Below are 19907 nucleotides of genomic sequence, written 5' to 3' on the forward strand. Positions count from 1 at the left end.
GTGTGTGTGTGTGTGTGTGTGTGTGTGTGTGTGTGTGTGTGTGTATATCCTACCTGTGTATCCCGGAACAGACGATACAGAGGGTGATCCCCAGGTTGATAGAGGCCCAGTCCGGACCAGGCTCTCCACAGTCGCAGCACTGCCTGTTCCCCGGGATGGCCTGGACCTGATCCAGAGCCTCGCGCCCCCCCGTCTTCTCCTGATCCCCAAACACCCCTCCTCCTGGGCTGCCCGACACTGAGCTGCAACGCTCCCTCTGTGTGTGTGTTTGTGTGTGAGTGTGAGTGTGAGTGTGAGTGTGAGTGTGAGTGTGAGTGTGAGAGAGAGAGAGGTACACACAAACATATGGAATGAGCGTTGATCACTGCACCTTCTGTAGACAATGAGTTACAACTCTGCTTCTGAAAATACAAGTGTCGTGTGTTGGGGAAAATAAATAGTTTACCAAGCTACTAATTACTTCACACTGGAACAAGTTAAGCTGCACTATAGCTACACTAAGCGTATAGTTTATATAACTAAAGTTACTTTGGAAAAGTAGTTCAATGCATTCAAACTACTTCGTGAAAATAATCATATGTAAATCTGAACTGTCATAGACTACAAATTGCAAGAAGAGATCCCTTTGCGGTCATATGTTAACCGAATGTGTAATTTAGCCTATTAAAACACCAACAATATGTTTCAATGAGAATCAGGCAGGGCTGCTGCCAAATATTTTATTTTAGCAATAAAAGTAGTTCCAGTCATTAGCTACAACGCTACATAGCAAAAAATCAATTAACTACTGAAACCACTACCTAGATTTGAATTTAGTTTAACTACAACCAAGCTACTGCAAAATGTAGTTACATTACTAGTTGAACTACATGTAGTTACATTACTAGCTGAACTACATGTAGTTACATTACTAGTTGAACTACATGTAGTTACATTACTAGTTGAACTACATGTAGTTACATTACTAGTTGAACTACATGTAGTTACATTACTCCCCAACACAGAGTGAATAAATAAGGTGTGTGTGTTCTCACTGGGCTGTGTGGGTCTTCTCTGCGTTCCTGGAAGGCTGAGGCTATGCTGTTCTGGACAGCACTGATCCAGGCCTGCTGCTGACGCTCTGAGTCCGCCTGCAACAGACAGCTCCTACACACACACACACACACACACACACGATTACTATGTAAATACCACACGCCCAAAACTAACATCAATGGCAACATCAGCACACACAGACAAACTGCAGGTACACAGACAGTACACTCACTTGGACGGTGAGACCACCTCAAAGCAGAATCGTCTCTCGTTGTCAGCGCAGACCTTCACTGTGCACAGACGCAGGTCCTCCATCACCACGGTGGGCTGCTCCTGAGAGAGGGAATAGGGCACGGTCAGGCTGTGAAAGTGTGTGTTTTAAAATAAAAAAAATTATTCTCTTTGTGTCTGCATGGATTGCTATTAAAAATGCATTGAAAAGTAAAGCAGTGGCTTTCAAAAATTCACCTTGAATTTCTTCTGATAGACCAGTTGATTTTTCTGGATAGAGAACCAGCGCCTACAGTCGTCAGACAGGAGATCAAAAGGAGATGAGACTGAATAATGCAATCACCTTCCTAGGCTGAACCATTAAAAACCTCTCTGGGCACAAAACACCTAGAGCTGAAGAGGGCCAAATAATGGGTGGAAAGAAAAGGCAGTGAAATATATATATATATATAAAAAAAGAAAGACAAGGACACAGAAAGAGACACAGACACACAGACAGACAGAGACAGACAGACACACACATATATAGACAAGACACACAGAGAGACAGACACACAGAGAGACAGACATTAAGCCCCATCCTCTTCAACATATATATCAACGAATTGGCGAGGGCACTAGAACAGTCTGCAGCATCTGAAGTCAAATGTCTACTCTTTGCTGATGATCTGGTGCTTCTGTCCCCAACCAAGGAGGGCGTACAGCAGCACCTAGATCTTCTGCACAGATTCTGTCAGACCTGGGCCCTGACAGTAAATCTCAGTATGACTGTTCCAAAAAAGGTCCAGTCGCCAGGACCACAAATACAAATTCCATCTAGACACCGTTGCCCTAGCGCACAAAAAACTATACATACCTCGGCCTAAACATCAGCGCCACAGGTAACTTCCACAAAGCTGTGAATGAGCTGAGAGACAAGGCAAGGGCCTTGTATGCCATCAAAAGGAACATAAAATTCTACATACCAATTAGGATCTGGCTAAAAATACTTGAATCAGTTATAGAACCCATTGCCCTTTATGATTGTGAGGTCTGGGGTCCACTCACCAACCAAGAATTCACAAAGTGGGACAAACACCAAATTGAGCCTCTACATGCAGAATTCTGCAAAAATATCCTCTGTGTACAATGTAAAACACCAAATAATGCATGAGGAGCAGAATTAGTCCGATACCTGCTAATTATCAAAATCCAGAAAAGTGACGTTAAATTCTACAACCACCTAAAAGGAAGTGATTCTCAAACCTTCCATAATGCCATCACCTTCAGAGAGATGAACCTGGAGAAGAGTCCCCTAAGCAAGCTGCTCCAGGGGCTCTGTTCACAAACACAAACAGACCCCACAGAGCTCCAGGACAGCAACACAATTAGACCCAACCAAATCATGAGAAAACAAAAAGATAATTACTTGACACATTGGAACTAATTAACAAAATAAACTGAGCAAACTAGAATGCTATTTGGCCCTAAACAGAGAGTACACAGTGGCAGAATACCTGACCACTGTGACTGACCAGTGAGCATAGCCTTGCTATTGAGAAAGGCCGCCGTAGGCAGAACTGGCTCCCAAGAGAAGACAGGCTATGTGCGCACTGCCCACAAAATGAGGTGGAAACTGAGCTGCACTTCCTAACCTCCTGCCAAATGTATGACCATATTAGAGACACATATTTCCCTCAGATTACACAGATCCACAAAGAATTCAAAAACAAACCCAATTTTGGGTGAAATACCAGTGTCCCATCACAGCTGTAAGATTTGTGACCTTTTGCCACAAGAAAAGGTCAACCAGTGAAGAACAAACACCACTGTAAATACAACCCATATTTATGTTTATTTATATTCCCTTTTGTACTTTAACTACTTGCACATCGTTACAACACTGTATATAGGCATAATGACATTTGAAATGTCTTTATTCTTTTGGAACTTCTGTGAGTGTAATGTTCACTGTACATTTTTACATTTTTTATGTTTCCCATGGAAATAATGTCCTTGAATTGAATTGAATTGAGAGAGCGAGAGAGTCTGGATTCATAATACAAGGTCAAATCATGACCATGAGGTCAGTGATCTTCAGGTTGGAAAGTCAGAGCTCTAGAAAGAGGCCAGAGTTCCCGAGTTGGAATTCCAAGTCCGACTTCCCAGCTATTTTGAACGTGGCAAGTGAGTGATGGAGAGAGCAAGAGAGAGAGAGAGGAGAGAGCAAGAGAGGAGAGAGAGAGAGAGAGAGGAGAGAGCAAGAGAGGAGAGAGAGAAAGCGAAAGAGGGGGAGAACAACATACAGCACAGAAACAGAGAAAGAGAGAGGGAAAGAGAAATCGAAAGGTAAGGTAACATACCTGCTCCAGGTCTTGAAGGCATTGCTAGCTCTCTTATACAGGTAGCCCTCCATGGCGATACCGTTGGGTGCATCAGCACAGAAATCCATTAAGGAGTTATCATAGGAGACATCCTACCAACACAACATAAACACAACACAAACATATACATGACTGTAGGGAAGGGATGTTAGTATCAGGACGTAAATATAATTTTAATGCAGTTATACCAGTTGATCCCCAAGCTATGTTTGAAAGAAAATGATGTCATAAGGTCTTCCTGTCTACAGTGCCTTCGGAAAGTATTCAGACCCCTTGATTTTCTCCACATGTTGTTACATTACAGCCTTATTCTAAAAATGATTTTCATTTTTTCCCCCTCAATCTACACACAATACCCCATAATGACTAAGTGAAAACAGGTTGTAGGAAACTTTTTATTTACATACGTATTCAGACCCTTTGCTATGAGACTCGAAATTGAGCTCAGGTGCATCCTGTTTCCATTGATCATCCTTGAGATGTTTCTACAACTTGATTGAAGTCCAACTGTTGCAAATTCAATTGATTGGACATGATTTGGAAAGGCACACACACCTGTCTAGATAAGATCCCACAGTTGACATTGCATGTCAGAGCAAAAATCAAGCCATGAGGTCGAAGGAGCTGTCCGTAGAGTTCCGAGACAAGATTATGTTGAGGCACAGATCTGGGGAAGGGTACCAAAACAATTATGCAGCATTGAAGGTCCCCAAAAACACAGGGGCCTCCATTATTCTTAAATATAAGAAGTTTGGAACCACCAAGACTATGCCTAGAGCTGGCTGCCCGGTCAAACTGAGCAATCGGGGGAGAAGGGCCTTGGTCATGGAGGTGACCAAGAATCTGATGGTCACTCTGACAGAGGTCCAGAGTTCTTCTGTGGACATGGGAGAACATTCCAGAAGGACAACCATCTCTGCAGCATTCCACCAACCAGGCCTTTATGGTAGAGGGGCCAGATGGAAGCCACATGACAGCCCGCTTGGAGTTTGCCAAAAGTACTGAGTAAAGGGTCTAAATACTTAACTAAATGTCATGTATTTCCATCAAAAAAAATATTCAAAAAACAGTTTTTGTTTTGTCATGATGGGGTATTGTGTGAAGATTGATGAGGGGAAAAAACGATTTAATCAATTTTAGAATAAGGCTGTAACGTAACAAAATGTGGAAAAAGTCAAGGGGTCTGAATACTTTCCGAATGCACTGTATATCCTCAGAGGATGGAGAGCTAGCGTAATCACATGGAAGCCGTCATGGAGGTCTGTGATTATCTTCTTTCTTTACTGTAGTGTTTGGTTCCAGCCGTGTTTACCTTTTTCTTAATGGCAGCGTGTCTCTGTTCCATGTCTCTCTTCTCCCTGGCGGAATTCAACACTAGTTGAGTGTGCTGTGTATGAGAGGGAGAGAGAAAAAGTCAGGCACAATCAATGTGATTTAAAAACCAAACAAATCCAATAGGGCCAGAATCGAGATACTCGTTAGTGTTTTGTTTCCTTGCCACGATACTAACTTCTTTAGGAAAACAGCCCTAACGTTGGAAACACGCATCATTATGTCGTCATCCAGAGTCACATGTATTTATTTTCCAAGACATAGCAACCAAAATGTTTACATACAACAGGTTTCTAAAAGACCAACGAGTTGTCTACTTTGTGTTCTCATTTTAGCCATTGAAACAAATATTGCGATACTGGTATGGCCACAGCCCTAGAATCCAATATTTCAAATGATGCACATTATCCTAAATAACACACAGCAGTTCAGTATGATAGGTCCATTCAGTCAGGCAACTAAATAAAGAGAATAATGTACACAGTATACTGGACAGTATGTTTTGGGAGATAGAGTTGTAAAGATGAATGGAGAAACTGTTGAGGAAAATCAGGCGAGGAAATAAAGGGCTTCAGGCTTGTACAGCGTTCAGGTGGAGGTCAGGGAGTCCTTCACTCCAGACTTCCTCCTCTGGGGAAAACAGGAAGGAGGAAGTGCTGAACCTCTCCCAACTTCTGGCCGATGGATCGAGGAAAACCCTCCAGCAGCTTCGTATAGCAGTTTTACTTTCACTCCCTCTCTCTTTCTCATAAAGATTTCAGATGATCCAGCAGTCTTTAAGCAACTTCGCTCTCATTCTTTCTCTCTCTCTCATTCTGCCTCGCAATCCTTCACCATTTCCTGTAACAGCAGGAAGAGCTAAAATCAGTCTTTGTGGCTTTAAAATGGTCCAGTGAAAGGTGACTTGCTTTCCGGTTTCAAGCTGCTCTCAGATGTGCAGACTATTTAACGCACTGGTTAGTTGTAGTCTACTGTTGACTGCAGTCCTAGAGCTCCATGTCTGACAGCACGTCCAGTTATGCTACAGTGCCCATCCAGCATAGCACTAACATGACGAACGACTAGATGAAAACATGCAAGCACATGGACACACACATATTCGCTCACACAGGTGCACACACACACACTTTCTAAGTCATGTGAAATATTTCCTGTTGATGGTGCCCACACTGTTTCCTGTCACGATGAGAGGGACTTTTACCTTGTGACTTCCTCGTCCCTCCTGGCAACATTGTCAGGACTCGTGTACTAATCCATCCATGGAATCAACTGCTAGAATAAACCTTCCATCTAAGATTTCTCCCTTTCTCCCCTTACCCATCTGTCTATCGCCTCCTTTGAATTCCATGCTGTCACAGTTACCAGCCCTTTCAAGCTTAACATCCTTATCATTTATCGCCCTCCAGGTTCCCTTGGAGAGTTCATCAATGAGCTTGATGCCCTGATAAGCTCCTTTCCTGAGGACGGCTCACCTCTCACAGTTCTGGGTGACTTTAACCTCCCCACGTCTACCTTTGACTCATTCCTCTCTGCCTCCTTCTTTCCACTCCTCTCCTCTTTTGACCTCACCCTCTCACCTTCCCCCCCTACTCACAAGGCAGGCAATACGCTCGACCTCATCTTTACTAGATGCTGTTCTTCCACTAACCTCATTGCAACTCCCCTCCAAGTCTCCGACCACTACCTTGTATCCTTTTCCCTCTCGCTCTCATCCATCACTTCCCACACTGCCCCTACTCGGATGGTATCGCGCCGTCCCAACCTTCGCTCTCTCTCCCCCGCTACTCTCTCCTCTTCCATCCTATCATCTCTTCCCTCTGCTCAAACCTTCTCCAACCTATCTCCTGATTCTGCCTCCTCAACCCTCCTCTCCTCCCTTTCTGCATCCTTTGACTCTCTATGTCCCCTATCCTCCAGGCCGGCTCGGTCCTCCCCTCCTGCTCCGTGGCTCGACGACTCATTGCGAGCTCACAGAACAGGGCTCCGGGCAGCCGAGCGGAAATGGAGGAAAACTCGCCTCCCTGCGGACCTGGCATCCTTTCACTCCCTCCTCTCTACATTTTCCTCTTCTGTCTCTGCTGCTAAAGCCACTTTCTACCACTCTAAATTCCAAGCATCTGCCTCTAACCCTAGGAAGCTCTTTGCCACCTTCTCCTCCCTCCTGAATCCTCCTCCCCCTCCTCCCCCCTCCTCCCTCTCTGCAGATGACTTCGTCAACCATTTTGAAAAGAAGGTCGACGACATCCGATCCTCGTTTGCTAAGTCAAACGACACCGCTGGTTCTGCTCACACTGCCCTACCCTGTGCTCTGACCTCTTTCTCCCCTCTCTCTCCAGATGAAATCTCGCGTCTTGTGACGGCCGGCCGCCCAACAACCTGCCCGCTTGACCCTATCCCCTCCTCTCTTCTCCAGACCATTTCCGGAGACCTTCTCCCTTACCTCACCTCGCTCATCCTTGACCGCTGGCTACGTCCCTTCCGTCTTCAAGAGAGCGAGAGTTGCACCCCTGCTGAAAAAACCTACACTCGATCCCTCCGATGTCAACAACTACAGACCAGTATCCCTTCTTTCTTTTCTCTCCAAAACTCTCGAACGTGCCGTCCTTGGCCAGCTCTCCCGCTATCTCTCTCAGAATGACCTTCTTGATCCAAATCAGTCAGGTTTCAAGACTAGTCATTCAACTGAGACTGCTCTTCTCTGTATCACGGAGGCGCTCCGCACTGCTAAAGCTAACTCTCTCTCCTCTGCTCTCATCCTCCTAGACCTATCGGCTGCCTTCGATACTGTGAACCATCAGATCCTCCTCTCCACCCTCTCCGAGTTGGGCATCTCCGGCGCGGCCCACGCTTGGATTGCGTCCTACCTGACAGGTCGCTCCTACCAGGTGGCGTGGCGAGAATCTGTCTCCTCACCACGTGCTCTCACCGCTGGTGTCCCCCAGGGCTCTGTTCTAGGCCCTCTCCTATTCTCGCTATACACCAAGTCACTTGGCTCTGTCATAACCTCACATGGTCTCTCCTATCATTGCTATGCAGACGACACACAATTAATCTTCTCCTTTCCCCCTTCTGATGACCAGGTGGCGAATCGCATCTCTGCATGTCTGGCAGACATATCAGTGTGGATGACGGACCACCACCTCAAGCTGAACCTCGGCAAGACGGAGCTGCTCTTCCTCCCGGGGAAGGACTGCCCGTTCCATGATCTCGCCATCACGGTTGACAACTCCATTGTGTCCTCCTCCCAGAGCGCTAAGAACCTTGGCGTGATCCTGGACAACACGCTGTCGTTCTCAACTAACATCAAGGCGGTGGCCCGTTCCTGTAGGTTCATGCTCTACAACATCCGCAGAGTACGACCCTGCCTCACACAGGAAGCGGCGCAGGTCCTAATCCAGGCACTTGTCATCTCCCGTCTGGATTACTGCAACTCGCTGTTGGCTGGGCTCCCTGCCTGTGCCATTAAACCCCTACAACTCATCCAGAACGCCGCAGCCCGTCTGGTGTTCAACCTTCCCAAGTTCTCTCACGTCACCCCGCTCCTCCGCTCTCTCCACTGGCTTCCAGTTGAAGCTCGCATCCGCTACAAGACCATGGTGCTTGCCTACGGAGCTGTGAGGGGAACGGCACCTCAGTACCTTCAGGCTCTGATCAGGCCCTACACCCAAACAAGGGCACTGCGTTCATCCACCTCTGGCCTGCTCGCCTCCCTACCACTGAGGAAGTACAGTTCCCGCTCAGCCCAGTCAAAACTGTTCGCTGCTCTGGCACCCCAATGGTGGAACAAACTCCCTCACGACGCCAGGACAGCGGAGTCAATCACCACCTTCCGGAGACACCTGAAACCCCACCTCTTCAAGGAATACCTAGGATAGGATAAAGTAATCCTTCTGACCCCCCCCCCCCCCCTTAAAAGATTTAGATGCACTATTGTAAAGTGGTTGTTCCACTGGATGTCATAAGGTGAATGCACCAATTTGTAAGTCGCTCTGGATAAGAGCGTCTGCTAAATGACTTAAATGTAAATGTAAATGTAAGACAGGGGTTCCCAACCTAGGGGTCACGCCCCACATATTGGGTGTGCCAACGTTGTGTGGGGGTGCAGGACCGTCCTTGATTTTTTTTTTTTTACAATTCATGATTGTTTATACTGATCTAAAACTAGGCATAAATCTGCGATGCTTTAGGATAGAAGCAAGCGGAAGAGGAAGACGCGATATCTTTGGTTTGTCTCTATGACATTCAGAAGCTGAGCTACGACCTTCTAAAGTCGAGGAGTCAAAGAAATTTGATTTTGCTTGGAAAGTCACCTTATACAATGTGGGACTGTGTCGCAATCAATTGATCTATTCACTTTCTGTAAAAGAGAATATGTATAATGAAATTGAAAACTGAAATCATATATTTGGTAGCGGAATACCATTTGAGGAAATGAAGTCTAGCCTTTATTTTCCTTATCCATTAAATAGCCAATCTAAAAGAGTCTAGTTAAACTATGGAAAATAGCAGGAAATTTGCTTCAAAACAAACTAATTCCTAGGTCCCTCAAATTAAACTAAATCAAGCTGGTGGTGTTTTTATTAGAGGCTATCTCAATAAAAAAGAATACATTTTTTTTTAAAGGGGAGGGGGTTGCGTCGCCATTTCTCCAATGTAAAGAAATAGGGCCCTGGGGAAAAACAGAACGCTGATCTAAGAGAAGAAGTCCCCTCCAAGAAATTGCCAAGAAACTGAAGATCTCGTACAACGCTGTGTACTACTCCCTTCACAGAACAGCGCAAACTGGCTCTAACCAGAATAGAAAGAGGGGTGGGACGCCCCGGTGCACAACTGAGCAAGAGGACAAGAACATTAGTGTCTCTAGTTTGAGAAACAGACGCCTCACAAGTCCTCAACTGGCAGCTTCATTAAATAGTTCTCGCAAAACACCAGTCTCAATGTCAACAGTGAAGAGGTGACTCCTTGATGCTGGCCTTCTAGGCAGAGTTGCAAAGAAAAAGCGCTATCTCAGACTGGCCAATAAAAAGAAAAGATTAAGATGGGCAAAAGAACACAGACACTGGACAGAGGAAGATGGTAAAAAAGTGTTATGGACAGACAAATCTAAGTTTGAGATGTTCGGATCACAAAGCATGGTGGAGGCAATGTGATGGTCTGGGGGTGATTTGGTGATGTACGTGGGATATTTGTAACAGGTAAAAGGGATCTTGAAGAAGGAAGGCTATCACTCCATTTTGCAACAACATGCCATACCCTGTGGACAGCGCTTAATTGGAGCCAATTTCCTCCTACAACAGGACAATGACCCAAAGCACAGCTCCAAACTATGCAAGAACTATTTAGGGAAGAAGCAGTCAGCTGGTATTCTGTCTATAATGGCGTGGCCAGCACAGTCACCGGATCTCAACCCTATTGAGGTGTTGTGGGAGCAGCTTGACTGTATAGTACATAAGAAGTGCCCATCAAGCCAATCCAACTTGTGGGAGGTGCTTCAGGAAGCACGGGGTGAAATCTCTTCAGATTACCTCAACAAATTGACAACTAGAATGCCAAAGGTCTGCATGGCTGTAATTGCTGCAAATTGAAGAATCTTTGACGAAAGCAAAGTTTGAAATAATTGTGTCCTTCAATTAAAAATCCTTATTTATAACCTTGTCAACATCTTGACTATATTTCCTATTCATTTTGCAACTCATTTCATGTATGTTTTCATGGAAAACAAGGACATTTCTAAGCGACCCCAAACTTTTGAACGGTAGTGTACTTGAACAGATCTCTTCCTTCTTCATGAATTTGGTTTATCCAACACACTTCTCCCTCTCACTCCTGTCCTTGAGCTGTTCTTGTCTATTGATGTTCTGTGTTATGTCATGTTTCATGTTTTGTGTAGACCCCAGGAAGAGTAGCTGCTGCTTTTGCAACATCTAATGGGAATCCTAATAAAATCCCCCCCCCCCCCAAACAAAGCCCCCACTTGTCCTTGTTACCTCTTCACTCAGGGTGCGTCGATAGTCGGCCAGCTCAGAGAGGGACTGGTGACCTTGTTGGAAGAATTGAGACTGGGCCTCCATCATAGACACCATCTGACAGAAACCCAGAATAAAACTTCCTCATACACTCAGACTAAACAATACATGCAGCCACAAAGACAAGTCAACAACTGCTCAAGTCAACAAATCATTAGACACCCACATGTGGACTCGACCGTGCGAATATTTCCAACGATAAAAGTTCCCACGTAATGAAACTCACCGCCATCAGGATGTCCGTCTTCTTCTTGGCCTCGATGACATTGATCTTGGAAAGAGGACGAGTGAGTGAACAGGAGAGGACAGAACATGTGTGTTGGTATGACTGCAGCTAGTACTAACCACTGGGTATTAATAGTTACCAGCCTGCTACAGGGAAAACCCTTAGGCAATGCTGTTAGCATTCCCCACGGCAAAACACATGTCACTAAGCAGAGGTGCTGTTGCATATTTTATCAATGCCATTTGTTAGAAACATGTCCTGGTCCTCCTGACAAATCTCTTATGTAAAATTCTCTCTAGTATTTGGTTTGAGGCCTTCCAGTAGTGGCATGTCATCAAACAGAAAGCAAGCAGTGTAATGAACAAGATTCCAACATGAGCTGGAGACCACAACTGATAGTTTCAACACCAGTCGTCTGTAACTCAATTCCAGGCAAACCACTTCAAACCAGGCCCAATGTGTGTGAGCGCGTGCAGGCGAGTGTGTAAGTGAATATTTTGTCTGTAGCATCCTTACCATCAATTAACCAAGTTTGGTCCTTCCCCAAAATACACTCTCATCCAGCTTTGATGACCTCACCTGCAGTACGTAGTCGAGGGCCCCGGAGCGGAAGGTCTTGCGGGCGTTGAGGAGGGCATGGCTGGCTTCCTCCACCTCGTGCTGCTTCCCCCGGGGGGCCTGAGCGTTCCTGCCCAACGCCGCCTCCAGACTCTCGCTGCCCCGCTCAAACTCCTTACGCACATCCTTGAACCGACGCACGTCCCTGGGAGAAGGGGGGGGGGAGAGGGAAGAATGAATGTGGCCCATAAAGATGTGGGTGGGACTGGGGGATGCTGTGACAGCAGTCTATGGTCGTGGTGTGAAACAATACTAAATTATTAAGGAGTGCCAGACTCACTCACTCTTTCACAAAACTCTGCAGTTTCAACTTCACCGACTTCTGTGTGGTCTCAATCACGTCCTAGGAGATAAAGAGAGTGAGAGAAATAGAGGGAAAGAAGGGGGGGTGGGTTAAATGGAGAGAGAGAGGAAGAGAAAGAGAGAGATACTCAGACACCTGACATTTAAAAGTGGTTGCTACAGTAACTAATGTTGTTGGCAAGCGATGCACAGTAGAGGAGTCCAACTCACCCCCTGAGCTTCCAGAATCACTTCCAGCTTCTGGGAGAATTTCTCCAAACACTCCTACGAGAAAAGAACACGGAATGAGTTTAAGTTATTTATCAATGGTTGAATACAATACAACTTCCACTTACATTTTAGTCATTTAGCAGACGCTCAATTAGGGTTAAGTGCCTTAAGGGCACATCGGCAGATTGTTCACCTAGTCGGCTCGGGGATTCGAACCAGCAACCTTTTGGTTACCGGCCTAATGCTCTCAACCGCCAGGCTACCTGCCACCCTTCCCTTCCTAAGAATGTACTATGATAAAGACATAATTATAAACTGGGTGGTTAGAACCCTGAATGCTGATTGGTTGACAGCTGTGGTATAGCAGACCGTATACCACGAGTATGACAAAACATTTATTTTTACTGCTCTAAACTACGTTGGAAACTAGTTTATAATAGAAATAAGGCACAAGGGGGTGTGGTATATGGCCAATATACCACAGCTAAGGGTTGTATCCAGGCACTCTGCGTTGCGTCGTGCATAAGAACAGCACTTAGCCGTGGTATATTGGCCATATACCACACCCCCTCGTACCTTATTGCTTAAGCATATAACACTAACCATAACTTAACACAACACTATGTAATAGCCCTATATACAGATCGGTCCCTCCTACACTGATCCCAAATCAGTGGTTTGAGTGTAGTTCCCAGCATCTCTATAGACTCACCCCCATCATGTTGTCCCCAGAACAGTGGTGTCCCAGCTCTTTGAGCCCTGTGACAAAGCTCTTGCTGGTCTGACAGTAGGCCCTGCCAGCCTCCAGCATGGAGTGGCACTGCTTCACCAGCTACACAATAACACAATGTGTCAGGATTCAACACAACACAATTCCATGTTGCAAAAGCCGTCAAAACACACTACAATGCATACAGCATGACACAACATATCAATATGACATGGGGTAACACGACATGACATCACCGACAAATATGATCACTGTCCAGACGCAGAATAGGTTGAGACTCACAGGAATCGGAACATTGATGACCAAACCATCTGAAAATGTTATGCGCACCAATCCCTTATGGGAATTTGGAAGATCAAGCGATTGAAAGTACAATGTGTGGTCAGTTACTTGTTCTCTGGTAACAATAGGGTGGGGAAGCGGTACTGGAGTTAGTTCCCTTCAACTCAGGTGAAACACCATGTCTATCACAGTTCATAGTCACTACTAAGAGGAAGAAACTGACCCTGCCCAACTACTTCCTCTACGGTATGGATGGCTGGGGTGTTTATAGAAGTAGTGGTTAGATACTGGGAGCATAACGGAAAAGTGGGGAGGTTTGGAGAGAACATTGTGTGTGTGTGTGTGTGTGTGTGTGTGTGTGTGTGTGTGTGTGTGTGTGTGTGTGTGTGTGTGTGTGTGACTCTCTCACCTTTTCTAATCGCGTCTCCAATTCACTGACATCTCCTTCCACCACTTCAATGTCAGCCCTGGATGAAACACAGACACACATCGCCACATTACTCGGCACATTAGGCCACACCACCACAGACAGAGGGTTTTATCCAATGCATCTACACCATCCTGGACACTGTTGAGCTGCTTGCACAGTGCTATCCGATCTACAGCAGAAATGTCTGTGGCTGTGGTATCGGACGTCATGAGAGTTCAATCACCAACAGTACACATGATGCTTCAAATGATATCTGGTACGGTTTATAAAATGGGCCTGTCAGAAGGGCAGTGGAAGGAGATTGTGACTGCTGTGACAGTTAGTCTGTGAGTCAGTATCTCCTCTGTTCTTTCTCACATCAAGGGCCCAACAGTGTGGTTTCCGCTGCCTTCCACCAAAGACAGAGACACTGAGAAAGCAGAAAGACAAAAAGAGAGAGAGAGAGAGAGAGAGAGAGAGGAGTGCAGCAGATGGAGAGAGAGAGTGACAGAGAGAGCTATGAGAGAGAGCACAGACTCAGTGAGCATAGCCTTGCTATTGAGAAAGGCCGCCGAAGGCAGACCTGACTCTGAAGAGAAGACAGGCTATGTGCACACTGCCCACAAAATCAGGTGGAAACTGAGCTGCACTTCCTAACTTCCTGCCAAATGTATGACCATATTAGAGACACATATTTCCCTCAGATTACACAGACCCACAAAGAATTCAAAAACAAATCCAATTTTGATAAACTCCCATATCTATTTGGTGAAATAACACAGTGTGCCATCACAGCAGCAAGATTTGGGAACCTGTTGCCACAAGAAAAGGGCAACCAGTGAAGAACAAACACCATTGTAAATACAACCCATATTTATGTTTATTTATTTTCCTTTTTGTACATCACTACAACACTGTATATATACATAATATGACATTTTAAATGTCTTTATTCTGTTGGAATCGTTTTAAGTGTAATGTTCACTGTTAATATTTTATTGTTTATTATCTATTTCACTTGCTTTGGCAATGTAAACATATGTTTCCCATGCCAATAAAGCCCCCTAAATTGAAATATAATTGAGAGCCATGAGAGAGAGAGCCATGAGAGAGAGAGAGACAGAGAGAGAGAGAGACAGAGAGAGAGAGAGACATAGAGAGAGAGACCCATAGAGAGAGAGAGACATAGAGAGAGAGAGACATAGAGAGAGAGAGACATAGAGAGAGAGAGACATAGAGAGAGAGAGACATAGAGAGAGAGAGACATAGAGAGAGAGAGACAGAGAGAGAGAGACAGAGAGAGAGAGACATAGAGAGAGAGAGACATAGAGAGAGAGAGACATAGAGAGAGAGACATAGAGAGAGAGAGACATAGAGAGAGAGACAGAGAGAGAGAGACATAGAGAGAGAGAGAGGATGTCTGTTTGTCTGCTGGTAGTGTAGTAGAGACAGTGGCTGCAGTTTATTTAGCTCAGTACGGTTGACATTGAAATGGGACTAGCATGACAGGGGTACCAATACAAGACTGACAAAGGTTTGGTGGGGGGACAAAAGACAGTAGAAAAGAAAACTTTGAATAAGGGCAAACATAGAATTGATGAGGACGGAACAAAGCCTGTGTCATTAGACACACATCATATTCATTACCCTCTGAAAGAGTGTGTGTGTGTGTGTGTGTGTGTGTGTGTGTGTGTGTGTGTGTGTGTGTGTGTGTGTGTGTGTGTGTGTGTGTGTGTGTGTGTGTGTGTGTGTGTGTGTGTGTAAGATGATACTAAGGTGATATAACTGTCTATGCATTTGTATGAGTAAGTGTGCCTGAGAGAGAGACCTCAAGTTTCCACAGTGATCCACCCCCAAAAAACACACTTCCTGTCTCTTGTTTATCACGTCAGTATCTCTCCCTTCACTTCCTGTTCCACTCCACAACCCCAGGCCGCCCCCGGTTACCTAGCAACGGGAGGCAGACGTTTGTATACTGCGGTAGCCTCTCTTTTCCACTTTCATACATCTTTCCCGAGATGTCCCTCTCTCTTCTATCCTTCTTTCAATTCTCTCTTTTCTATTCTTTCAAAGCCTCTTTTCTCCAAATGTCACCCTCTCCTCCCTCTCCAGTCCTTCACACTAGCTGTGTGTGGATATGAAGGCCTACCAGAGTTCGACCATTGCCTACATCTAAAACCTTCTCCTCCCCCCTTTTTCTCCTCCTCCACCTCCTCTCTCTGTTCTCTGTCAAATATGAGACCTCACCGCTGCAGAATGCACCAATGACTGCCGCAAACATGTCAAACTTTCCGACACTGCGTGTTCCTCCCAGAGAGACCGTGAGCCAAGAATGAAGAGAGCGAGAGAGAGAAGAGAAAGAAAGGGACAGAGAGAAAGAAAGAACGAAAGAGAAAGAAAGTGAGAAAAAGATAAAAGGTCTTTAAAAACTTGCAAGGTTAATCAAACAAGAATTAAGAAAAGATAAAACAGCAAAGGCCGAGAGACAAAGAAAGGGCAAGAGAGTAAGAGAGTCTAACCACCGTCACGTCTTCTGATCTGCCAGCTAAAAAAAGGGAGGCACACCCAATGCAACAAACCTCTTATTAGCTACATTCAAAACTCAAAAATACACTTCCCTTTTGGTCTTATGTTGTGTTTCTTTTAGAGTTCAAATATATACAGTTTTGACTCTCTGAAAGAGAATAGGCCAAGCAGAGGTTGGTGTGCTGCATTCCTACATTGACTTACAACCATCTTGGTGGCATATGCTCCTAAATATTGTGCTGTGTGACCTAGCATTTTGATTAGCACCAATGCACCTAATACATGAATAGCAAAATTCAACATTTGTGTTTCGCGTGGCTGATGTTACATTTGTATCATATTTGTTTTAACTAACATTTTAAAGTTGGGAGCACCAGTGCTACAAATGAAAAAGTCATTTTAGTTGTATAAAATTGTATAAATACTCTTTCATTCCAGCACTCAAAAACAGTCCAAAACAATGAGAAAAGGCAGTGTCTCGCCGCAGTGGCAATGGCCAAAGAAACCCATTCGACTCATCACAGTAATAAATGGGACCCCAAGCAAGAGGCAAGACCCCAAACTATCTGCAGGGCTGACACTCATTTGACAAGTTCATCATGTGGTTGTGCTGACTGACCTACAATGGTGTAGCCCAACACACTCTAGGCCTATATGCCAACTCAAGATAATATTGTTCAGGTAACTTTGATCTAAAAAAGAATGTCATCACTTCTCTATTTCCTCAGTTAGGGTGGATGCAAGCATCATTTGTCATAATTTTACCCTCTGTGGACATGTGACAGTTCTGAAACTATCTGAATAATGTATTGCAAAAACATAGAGTAGACCTACCCTTTAATTGGGTATTATAACTTATTGTAACTGTAATAAAATGGTAGTCACATACATTTATGCACCGTTTACAAAATAGCTCTCACCTTACAATGTAACTGAATGAATAATGTATATATGTAGATTCTTGCCTAAATCATAAAAAATGTTATTCATTGGCTAATCTAGATTTACCTGAATCGGGGGGAGTCTTTGAGACACTCTTCAAAGTCCAGTTTGACAGTCATCCTTCAGTTGGTTTGATACAAATTACACCAACAACGCATTACACCAACAACGCAAACGCAACTACTTCTATTGATATTGAATGACATGGGACAGTGGGTGCGAAAATTTAATATAGGTTATATAGCCATATGTAAGATATATCTTACATATTAAAAGTATATTGCATTGTTTGTAGGTTTTCCCATAAATAACTTGTGTTCTCTTGAATTATATTCTTCTCGACATCAAGTCATGACATTAGGTGTCAGTGAATCAATCGAATCGCGCCTCTCTCTTATTGGACTAATATGTTATTACTGAATTGATTAGAACAATTTAAATAATCAAATAACTGCAATCGATTAGTTCATGATAGACACGTTTCTCCACTTCGCTCATATTAGCTCCTTTTTCTATGTACTTTGATGTGCCTTTGCGTCACGAAAATTACGAAAAAATGCCCAAAAAACGTATCGCAAGGGTTGATCATTCCACGGCGAATAATCCAACATCAATAAAAACATATGTACCGCTGTTGCAAATAAGATTAAACAATCATTGGAATTTCCACTCGAGGGCCCCCGGGATGGCGAGGGTGACACTGTAACGATACAATCCTATTCTATCTCTCTCACCCGGCCGGTCCACCCACTCACACTATTTCCGGGTATGCAAGTACATGCACCAACACAAATTGTTGAATATATTGACAAGATATTCGAGTGACCGCGCTAACGTTGGAAATACATGTCCTCAAAAATGGAACGCATGAGGGCGGAGGCCAGATCAGGTGGGACGATTCTAGCCAATTAGAGGGCAGATACACAAACAACAAACCATAGAGATAGATAGAGGACTGATCTTTGTATTTGTGCCATTATAGCGTCAGTGATAACATGGGCAGCGCCATTGAGGCCCCATCTACATTTTAAGGTAGTCAATGTTCTTCTTCTCCATTGGCTGATTGCTACCAACTGATAGGAATCCCCACCCAGTTGACAACTTTATAATGGTGGAAGCCTTCAATGGGAAAGTCTATGCCAAAAGTACCAGTCAAAACTTTGGACACACCTACTCATTCAAAGGTTTTTCTATATTTGTACTATTTTCTACATTGTTGAACAATAGTGAAGACATCATACATATGGAATAACACACATGGAATCATGTAGTAACCAAAAAAGTGTTAAATAAATCAAAATAAAATGTAGATTTTAGATTCTTAAAAGTATTCACCCTTGATGAACTTGATGACAGCTTTGCACACTCTTGGCATTCTCTCAACCAGCTTCACTTGGAATGCTTTTCCAACAGTCTTGAAGGAGATCCCACATATGCTGAGCACTTGTTGGCTGCTTTTCCTTCACTCTGCAGTCCAACTCATCTCAAACCATCTCAGTTGGGTTGAGGTTGGGTGATTGTGGAGGCCAGGTCATCTGATGCAGCACTCCATAACTCTCCTTCTTGGTCAAATAGCCCTTACAAAGTCTGGAGGTGTGTTGGGTCCTTGTCCTGTTGAAAAACAAATGATAGTCCCACTAAGCGCAAACCAGATGGGATGGCGTATAGCTGCAGAATGCTGTGGTAGCCATGCTGGTTAAGTGTGCCTTGAATTCAAAATAAATCACCGACAGTGTCACCAGAAAAGCACCCCCACACCATTAGGTGTGTCCACACTTTTGACTGGTGCTGTACATATTCCTCACTTCATGGGCTTCTTTTTCGTGGACAGATTTTGGGCAGAGTAAAACCTCTCCCTTCGCCTCTTCCTCTCTGACTAACAGCAAAGGTGGGCAGTGATGTGGTGGTAATTAACATGAAGAGGGTATGATTCTATGAGGGAGAAATTGCACCTGGGATAAGTGGAATATTACATTTATTCTAAGAGGTAGTTATTATAACAATGGTTGCATAAATGTGATTTTTGTAGGTGGGCAATTCCATGGTAACAGAATTAAGCTGAGACTTGAAAAGTATGCCAAACAGAAGCATTGAATGGAAAGTGAAACAAACCATACAACTCAATGCATAAGGACAACTTTCAACAATTTCCACACAAATATTTTACAAAAACACATTTACCTGAAGAACAGTGCAGATGTAATGTTTGGTAGAGTGATGGTAAAATCTCCCTCAGGTTTTGTGACCATGTTTTCCAAAAACTCTGTTAAAGATCTACCCCAAATTAAAATTCAAAGATGTCTGCAGCAAGAATGGGGTGTCAGCTAAAATATGACATCTTGAGTTAAAAAAAAATCTATTTTGGTTATTGAACTACAGTAGGCCTAAGTAAAGTGGATTCAGTAACACTCAATAACAGAATGATGGTAACAGAATGACATCATAGGTCCCTGATCTGTATTATTTAAAAAATGCATAATTATGAACACCCTTCCCTTAATGGTGATGTATCCTGAATAAGTACACAAAGGTAGAAAAATGTACTATCCTCCTTTGCTTGTTTGGGTATTATTCTACACACTGGCTATTATTCTAATGAGCTCCGCCCCAAACAAGACCAAATTTGGATGGCCCGGACCGGACCAGATTTGTATCAATCACAGTACAGCACAGA

At 44.2% G+C, this 19907-nt stretch overlaps 1 protein-coding gene across 1 annotated transcript in view; it reads right to left on the reverse strand.

Moving 5' to 3' along the window:
• Positions 1 to 18057, reverse strand: part of acap1 (ArfGAP with coiled-coil, ankyrin repeat and PH domains 1) — a 25950-nt gene extending 7893 nt beyond the window's left edge. The window contains exons 1-14 of the mRNA XM_071379104.1: positions 17300 to 18057; positions 13766 to 13823; positions 13057 to 13176; positions 12345 to 12398; positions 12116 to 12174; positions 11793 to 11976; positions 11214 to 11258; positions 10949 to 11044; positions 4942 to 5016; positions 3609 to 3721; positions 1504 to 1555; positions 1268 to 1368; positions 1035 to 1146; positions 54 to 256 (exon numbers count right to left, since the gene is read on the reverse strand). Of these exons, the coding sequence (XP_071235205.1) occupies positions 54 to 256; positions 1035 to 1146; positions 1268 to 1368; positions 1504 to 1555; positions 3609 to 3721; positions 4942 to 5016; positions 10949 to 11044; positions 11214 to 11258; positions 11793 to 11976; positions 12116 to 12174; positions 12345 to 12398; positions 13057 to 13176; positions 13766 to 13823; positions 17300 to 17352 (1325 nt within the window). The 5' untranslated portion in view covers positions 17353 to 18057. The remainder of the gene's footprint in view (positions 1 to 53; positions 257 to 1034; positions 1147 to 1267; positions 1369 to 1503; positions 1556 to 3608; positions 3722 to 4941; positions 5017 to 10948; positions 11045 to 11213; positions 11259 to 11792; positions 11977 to 12115; positions 12175 to 12344; positions 12399 to 13056; positions 13177 to 13765; positions 13824 to 17299) is intronic.
• Positions 18058 to 19907: the final 1850 nt, after the last annotated feature.

Source organism: Salvelinus alpinus, chromosome 31, assembly GCF_045679555.1.
Source record: "Salvelinus alpinus chromosome 31, SLU_Salpinus.1, whole genome shotgun sequence".
Taxonomy (NCBI): domain Eukaryota; kingdom Metazoa; phylum Chordata; class Actinopteri; order Salmoniformes; family Salmonidae; genus Salvelinus; species Salvelinus alpinus.